This window comes from Gymnogyps californianus, chromosome 21 (assembly GCF_018139145.2).
Source record: "Gymnogyps californianus isolate 813 chromosome 21, ASM1813914v2, whole genome shotgun sequence".
In the NCBI taxonomy this organism is placed as follows: Eukaryota; Metazoa; Chordata; class Aves; order Accipitriformes; family Cathartidae; genus Gymnogyps; species Gymnogyps californianus.
Genome location: NC_059491.1, coordinates 8370503 through 8378927, shown reverse-complemented (window position 1 = coordinate 8378927; position 8425 = coordinate 8370503). Strand labels below are relative to the sequence as shown.

The 8425-nt window shown below is 62.0% G+C and overlaps 1 protein-coding gene across 1 annotated transcript; it reads left to right on the top strand.

Annotated features, from left to right (window-relative positions):
• Positions 1 to 3059: 3059 nt before the first annotated feature.
• SH2D5 (SH2 domain containing 5) lies at positions 3060 to 7448 on the top strand. The gene is given in 11 exon segments (XM_050909483.1): positions 3060 to 3466; positions 3667 to 3747; positions 3868 to 3942; positions 4184 to 4327; positions 4424 to 4633; positions 5039 to 5055; positions 5323 to 5444; positions 5447 to 5506; positions 5603 to 5705; positions 5786 to 5945; positions 7089 to 7448. Coding segments are annotated over 11 exon segments (1257 nt in total). The 5' UTR covers positions 3060 to 3382; the 3' UTR covers positions 7290 to 7448.
• The last annotated feature ends 977 nt before the right edge of the window (positions 7449 to 8425 follow it).

Sequence of the window (8425 nt, the reverse complement as noted above, 5' to 3'; positions counted from 1 at the left end):
GCGAGAGAGTGGAAGTACCTCTAGAAATAAAATGCCAAAAAGGAGAAAATAGCCTTATTTGAATTTACTCTTTTCAGTTGCCGTCCCGGTGTGCTACCTCTAACAACTGGGAGTTTAAAAAATTCTTACAGAAATGCTTTAAATTGTTCCCAGCCCTGTAACGAGGGTGCAAACAGCAGGTTAACGAAAATCACAGCCGATACGGAACTGGGAGAGTGAAAGCCCTGATAAAACAGTAATCCGCAGGGATGTAAAGCAATTAGAAACATTAGTTAATGGCTCTTTCCTAGGGCTTCTTGTACCGAAGCAGTGGGTTTTGTCGGCATTTTCCTCCAGGCAGGCGCTACGGTGAGCCAAACTTGAGAAACAGCTTCTCTCATCGATAGGATATTTGTGGGGACGAGGAGTCCTCGCCCAGCTGCGGGGCACTGTGCAACCTCCTCCTTCCCAACAACGTTCCCGCACCCAACAACCCCACGGGTATTTGTTAAAACGCTGGTCTGGATAACGCTGATTTTTCGCACGTGAGCGTGGCTTAATTTTGCCGCGGGTCGCCTCCAATTAGAGCGTGGTGCTAAAACCAGCCATTAGCTCCCGTGGTCATCGCCAAACTCTTTTTTTTTTTTTTTGGTTGTGGTTTTAATTGCTAATTAGGTGATTTCTGCACACCGAGCCAAAAAAAACAAAACAAAAAGCCACGGGTTTGGTTGTATTTAATCTGAAGGACCGATCCTTGCCTCCCAGGAGCAGCAACCGGGATTGAACGGGAAAATCTTCATCCCGCGGCGGCGTTGCCGGTGGAGCAAGCGGCAGCTCTGCCGCGCATTTGGGAAGGTTTGTGCCGACTCTGCCGCTCGCTCTTCTCCAGTCACTGCTTCCTGGCCAGACTGGGCTCCGTTATGTTATTCCTTCAGCCCCATCTGTCCTGGTTTTTTCTTTTTTTTTCTTTTTTCCGCCGTTTCTGCGCTATCGACTGTTCCAGCGGGCTCTGCCGGGGCATCTCGTGGCATCTCGAAGCAGCCGGCGCTGGCGGTGACCCAAGGTTTGAACGCCGCCGTTTGGACCCTTTTCCTCGCACCCTCGGGAGCACCGGGACGCGAGACGGGGATTTTCGGATGCGCCTCTGAGGGGTTAGACCTCATCTCCTCCCCAAACTGTTGCTTTCCCTTTCCAAGACCCAAGCGCATCCCTGGGGCTGGGGGCAGCTTTCGCTTCGGCCCCATGGATTTGGCTGGCCGGAGGATTTTGGGGATGCGAGGCTCTGGATTTGCATGGCCGCTTTGCAGCGAGGTCGGAGCCGTCCCTCTTTATTGTTTTCCGGTGAAAGCGGATAGTGGTGGGCAAAACTCCCCGGGGAATTCAGAAATTGGGCTGAAAAGGGTCTGAGCATCGGGGCAGGGGGCGGCGAGCGAGCGAGCACACGTGCGCATCGGGGTTAGAAATCGCTTCTCCGCTGGGCACGCCGTAGGAGACGGCGAGGGGGAGGAAAAAAAAAAAAATCAGTTGCAGCCGCGTTTTCCAAAAAGCCCGAGCGTTTCTGCTCGCCGTCGCTTCCAAGAAACGGAGAAAACCGGGGAGATAAATTGCAGTGATTCATCGCGGGCAGATCGGAGGCAGGAGATGAGAGTTTGCTGCCTGCCCCGTGCCCGCCGTGGGCTCGGGCTCGTCGGGGCCTGGCAGGCGGCGAGGGCCTGACGCCCACGGGTCGAGCATCCCTGCGCCGCGGCGGGAGCTGCCGGAGGAGCCACCCCGGGGAAGGAAAACAACCGGGGAAGGAAAACAACCGGGAAAGGAAAACAAGCGGTGAAGGCCGAGAGCCGGAGCGGGGAGGGGGGCAATTTTTCGCCTGCGTTTCTCCGGAGCCATCTGAACGAGCTGCCCGTGAGCCGGGGTGGAGGGGGGGGGGGGGGGGGGGTTGCCCAGCGAGCTGGGGGTCCCTGGGGATGCTTGGTGTCTGGGTGTCTCAACCCCTCCCCAAATTTTGGGGGCAGCATCCCTCCCTTGGGGACCTCCAGGGTGGCCGGTGGGCTAGGGCTGGTGGGGGGGGGGGGGGGGGGGGGGTCCATTGAGAAATGGAGCGTGGGAAAAAGGGGGCGGGGCTTGGGGGCTGCCTGCCTGTGGATTGGCTGGGGGGGGGGAAGGGGAGAGACCCCCCCCAAATTGTGCCGGAAAGGAGAGGGGCAACCCTGAGCTTGCACAGGGGATGGGGGCACCATAGGGACCCCCCCCACACCCCGTTAGGATGCGCTTGGGGCAGCCGGACCCTCCTCCCTCCCTTGTGTTTGCACCCAGGCGGCTGCGGTGTGGCCTCGGTGACACGAGTTGTGCCGGTCTCAGCCCAGCTGAGGGCTGCGGAGGGCAAAACCCCTTTGGGTGGCTGGAGAGGGGCCGGGCGCCTCCCCGGGTGGGTGCTCTGGCTGAAAAAGCACCCCTAAACCTGCTGCCCCTGTCGCTGGTGTCTTGGGGAGCCGGGGATCGCCCCTGAAGGACAGCTTTGCCGGGGGTGTCTTGGTGCTGCGTGGCTGACAGGGAGTGGGACGGAGCACTGGGGGGGGGGGACACCCCAAAATCTCGCTGGGGTTCAGGATGTGGGACTGCATGCGCCTCGCTTGGGGTCCAGACTGTACGCTCGGGGCGCGGGGACCACTTGCATCTTGCTGTGGGTCGGGATGTGGGGATACTTGGGTTTCATTTGGGGCCGGGATGCGGGGACCGCATGCTTCGCATTTGGGGTCGGGATTTGGGGACCCTCACATTGCTTTTGGGGTCAGGACGTGGGGAGTACCTGCACCCCGCTCGGGGCAGGGACACGGGACCCTCGCACGGTGCTCAGGGGCAGGACCTGGGGAGCCTTGCGTCGTGCTTGGGATCGGGATGCGGGGGATGCTTGCATCGGGGTCGGGACACGGAGACCTTCGCACTGGCGTTGGGGTCAGGCTGTGGGGACCCTTGCGTGGCACTTGGGGTCACAGGGGGACCCTTGTGCTGGACTTGGGATGTGGGGACCCTTGCACGATGCTCAGGGTGGGGACATGGGGACCCTCGCATTGGGTTTGGGGTCAGGACTTGGGGACCCTTTTATTGGAGCCAGTATGGAAGGACCCTTGCGTCGGGGCCAGGACTTGGGGACATCGGCGTTGGGGTCAGGATTTGGAGACCACCGTACGGGGACCGCAGCATCTCCCCGAGGCTCAGCGGGCTGGAAACAGGGGACAGCGGGGGCAGGTTGCGTCTGTCCTGTCCCTCCTCGCAGGGACTGTGACTGAGGGGACAGATCCGGGCTCCCGCACCGACACCCTGGGTGACTCCGGATAATTCGGATGCGGCACCGGCGCTGCTTAACCCCATCCTGATCCAGCCTTCGCCCCGAAACCCCGCTGCCATGAAGAAGAAGCCAGGCAACGGGAGGGGGCCAGATCCTGCGGCCCCCCAGCAGCGAGCCCGGGGCATCACCAAGCCGGCGGAGGTGATTTACCCACGGCGGGGGGGGGGGGGACACGCACCCTGAGCTGAGGTTTGGATGTGGGTGCATCCCCGTCACCCCCCAAACCATCATCTCGGGGAGGTCCGGTTGCCCCGGGGCGGGGGGCGATTGCAGCATCTTGGGGGGGGTTGTTGCTGACACGGGTGGGTTTTTGCCCCCCCCCCCCCCCCGTCTCCCCCCAGTATGTGGGCTCCTTCGCGGTGGAGGACTTGGACCTGCAGCAGCAAGTGGGGCGGCTGGAGGAGCAGCTGCGGGCGCTGAAGGTCGGGCATCCGTCACTGCTCCCCCTCGCTGGGAAATGGGGGGGGGACCCCAAATAGTAAGGGGGGAACCCCCGGGTGGCGCAACCCGGACCCCCCTAACGCTGTATCTCTCCCGGCCAGGACTGCCCGAGGAGGAGGTCGGTGGTGCTGAGGTTCAGCTTGCAGGGGCTGAAGGTCTACAGCGCCGACGGGGAGGTAGAGGTGCTGGGGAGGGGGTCATGGGTGCTGGGGGGCTGGGTGCTGCTGGAAAGGTGTTTGGGGGGGGGGGGGGTGCACCCCTCTGAGCATTGCTTTTTGCTTGGGAACCTGCTTTGCATTTGCAAATAGGGTTGCAACCTGCCGTGCAAATAAGGGTGACCCCGGCATCGCTTGCACCCCGTGGCAGGGGTCCAGGGGTGCTTGGTGACACCCCCCGCCCCCCGTCTTGTCCCCGCAGACGCTGCTGATGGCGCACGCTCTCCGCCGGATCCTGTACAGCACGTGGCGACACGCCGACTGCCAGTTCGCCTTCGTGGCCCGCAATCCCCGCAGCCCCGCCACCAGCCTCTTCTGCCACCTCTTCGTGGGGCTCCCGGGCGAGGTGCGTGGCCCAGCACCCCCCCACCCTCCCCCCCCCCCCAAAATACCATTATTATTATTTTTAATATTTGCACGCAGCTTCTTTTGCCTCCCCCAGGTCCAGACCCTGCACCTCTTGCTCTGCCGCTCCTTCCAGCTCTGCTACCTCCTGGCGCACCCCGAGGAGCAGGCGGGCGAGGGGGAGCCCCCGGGGGCTGGGGTGCTGCGGGAGCCGCTCAACCCCGAGGAGGTGTCGCGCAACGTCAACGCCCTCGTCTCCTTCCGCCGCCTGCCCGCGCCCACCGGCCTCGGCTCCCTGGGTGCAGGGGTAGGTGCACCCCGTCAGGGTGCTGGGTGCTGCTCCACGGGCCTTTGCACAACATTTGCTTGCATGGTGTTTGCATGCATGGAAATTTTTGCACGGCCTTTTCTTGCACGGCATTTTGCATGGCGCATTTTTGCACAGCACATTTTTGCATCGTGCCTTGCACGGCTTTTTTTGCACGGCCTTTTCTTTGCACAGCATTTGTTTCACAGCAGTATGTGCATGGCACTTTTTGCAGGGCCGTTTTTTTTGCACAGCGGTATTTGCACGGCCTTATTTGCACGGCACTTTGCCTGGCAGTTCTTGCACAGCCTTTTCTCGCAGGGCATTTTGCATGGCGCATTATTGCACAGCACGTTTTTGCATGGTGTTGTGCATGGCATTTTCTTGCACGTCCTCTTTGTACAGCATTTCTTTGCACAGCAGTATACACCCAGCGTTTTGCACAGCCTTTTCTTGCACGGCGTTTTACGCGGCACGTTTTTGCACGGCGCATTTTGCAAGGCCCACCCTGCACAGCCTTTTCTCGCACGGTGTTTTGCACAGCCTGTTTTAAACGGCGTTCTGCAGGGCATTTTTTTTGCACAGCGTTTCGCACGGTCTTTTCTCGCGCACCGTTTTGCACGGCCTTTTCTTGCACGCCATTTTGCGCAGCATCCCCAAAAGCATCCCCAAACCCCCCCCCCTCACAGCCCCTCTGCCCACCAGGAGCGGCGGCCGGAGGCGGAGGGCAGAGCCGGCGCCTGGCGTCCGGGGAACCCCTACTGCTCCCCGGTTCTGGTGCGCAAAAAAGCCATCCGCAGCAAAGTCCTGCGTTCGGGGCTTACCGGGACTGCGGGGGCGAGAGCCAGCTCCACCAGCCGCCCCGCGACGCCGGTGAGTGCCAGAGGGGAAACTGAGGCACGGGGGATGCACGTCGCCCCAATTTCGTGGGGTTTTGGGGGCAAAGAGGGGATTAACGGGCTCCCGCAGCGGCGGCGGGATGGGAGAGCAAAGGGGCGAGGAGCTTGGCCTTCCTCCCCGAAAACGAGAGCGTCCTCGCCGAAAGCGTGTGGGCCTTCGCCGGCATCGCCAGGTGAGCGTGCGGGAGCACCCCGCTCCTCGCCGTCGTCCCCCCCCAGCCTCCCCTGCGCCCACCCGCTGCCTCCTCCCCAGGGACGGCGGGATCGCGCTGCTGCGGCAGGACGTCCCCGGCGCCTTCCTCCTGCGCCCCGAGCCCGGCCTGGCCAAGCGCTGGTGCCTGTGGGTGCGGGCGCCCTGCGGCGTCGTCCCTTATTGCCTCTTCAGGACCCACCAGGGCAGGTTCTGCGTGGAGGTGAGGGTGCTGCGCGGCGGCGGCGGGGCACGGGTGCATCGTGTGTGAGTGCATTTGATGCGTGAGTGCACGGGTGCATTTGCTTTGTGGTTGCAGCGGTGCACAGTTGTACCTGGGTAAGTGCATTTGACGTGCCTGTGCGTGGATGCACTGGGGTATGAGTGCATTCGGTGCGTCTGTGTGTGGATGCACCGGTGCACCGGTGCATCCGTGCATTTGATGCGCTGCATACGGTCGTTTGGTGCATCTACACATGGATGCATTGGTGCATAAGTGCATGGATGCACTGGTGTGTATGTGCCATTTGACACATGGTGCAAGTGCATGGGTGCATCGGTGCATGGATGCACTGGTGTGTGCATGCATTTGACACAGCAGCACACAAGTGCATTTGCTTCATGGTTGCATCGGTGCACGGGTGTATGGGTGCATTGGTGCATGGGTACACTGGTGTATAAGTGCATTTGCTTCATAAGTGCATGGGTGCACAGAGGCATTTGCTTCATGGTTGCATCAGTGCTCAGGTGCATCTGTGCATGGGTGCACAGGGGAGTTGGTGCATGGGTGCATTGGTGCACGGGTGCATCTGTGCATAGTGCATGGCACAGAGGTAGCAATGGGTGTGGGTGCATGGGTGTATCCATGCTTTGCTGTGCAATTACATTTGATTCGTGGGTGCACAAGTGCATCTGCGCATGGGTACATGGGGCACGGGTGTGAGTCTGTCTGATTCATGGGTGCACTGGTCATGGGTGCATTTGACTTGTGGGTGTATCAGTGCACAGGGTGCAGCTGTGTGTGGATGCACAGTGCACAGGTAACGGGTGCATCAGTACGTGCATGCATGGGTGTATGAGTGTATGTGATTCATGTGTGTACCCCTGCATTGGTGCATGGGTGCATTGGGTTTGTGGGTGCATGGTGCACAAGTACAAGGGTGTGTTTGGTGCATGGGTGCATAGTTATTTGGTGCATGGGTGCATTCAATTCAGGGGTGCATGGGTGCCTGCGTGCACAGGTGCACAGGTGCATAGCACATGGGTGCATGGGCATCCCGGCAAGGCCTGCCGGCCACCGCAGCCTCCAGCCGAGCGGGGGGCTCACCTCTCCCCTCTCTCCCCGCGCCGGCGGTGCCGACGGCAGCACTCCAACGCCGAGTTCGCCAGCGTGGCTGCTCTCCTGGCTCACTATTCCGGGGCGCCGGGGAGCTGCTTCTGCCGCCTGGCCCCCGGCCGTCGCAACCCCGGCTACGAGGAGCGGGACCCCGGCGGCGGGGCCAGCGCCTGGGGGGAGGCCGCCTGGGCCCCCGCCGCCCCCATTGGGGTGCAGCATGAGTGGGGTTAGGCCCGGCCGCCCCCGCTCGGGCACGGCTACCCCCCAAAATCCCCACTTAGCTTTAAATCGCTGCCGTCTGCCTTATTTATTCCCCTCCCGCGGGCTGCGCGCGCGCTCGGCGGGCTGTACGGCGCGCCTCCGGCAATAAATGGCTCTTGTGCTACCGGAGGAGAGGTCTGCTGGCGGCCTTTTATTCCCACTCCCCCACCACGGCGCTGCGTGCAAGCATGCACGCTCGTGCGCGCATGCACTTGCATGCTCTCGTGCACATGCACCCTCATGCACTTGCGCTCATGCACCTGCAGTCTCGTGCACTTGCGCTCTCGTGCATGCACACACTTGCATAATTGCACCATGCACTCGCACTTGCACTCACACCCACGTGCACTCACACACTTGCACAACTGCACCATGCATTTGTGCTTGCGCTCTCATACTCGCATGCACTTGCACTCCCATGCACTTCCCATCTCAAGCCCTCATGCTCTTGCACCCTCATGCACTGCTACAGTCGCACTCTCACGCACTTGTGCAGTTGCACACCCATGCACTCGCCCTCTCTGGCACGCTCAGGCGTCAGACTCGTGCAGTGGCACGGCTGTGCACACATGCCATCGCACGCTCACGCCCCCATGCACCTGCACTCCCACGCACGCGTGCCCTCGTGCACCCCCCCGCTTGCACACGTGCGCTTCGATGCACGCCCGCTCTTGCACACGCGCGCGCGCGCTCCCTGCCGTGCGCGCGCCCGCCCGCCCGCAGTCACGTGGCTCGAGGGGCGAGGCCTTGCGCGACGCTGCTCCGTCGCTGTGGCAACCGCGTGGGGACGCTGCGCGCATGCGCGGTGGGTCGGTCGGCGCTTCCCGCCTCCCCTCAGCTCCCGGCCCGGGCTCTCCTCAGCACCCGGGCTCCCTCCACACATCCCGGCTCGCCTCGGGTTTCCCTCCGGCTTGCCCGACACCTACAGGTTTACCTCAGGTTTTCCCTCGCCCAGTCCCCCTTGGGCTTGTCCCAGCTCCCCAAAGTTACCTCAGGCTTTCCCGCCCACAGCCTCCCCTCAGGCTTTCCTGTCCACAGCCTCCCCTGAGGTTTCCTCCCCCCGGCCTGCCCTAGTTCCCCCTCAGACTTGTCCCAAGTCTCCCCCT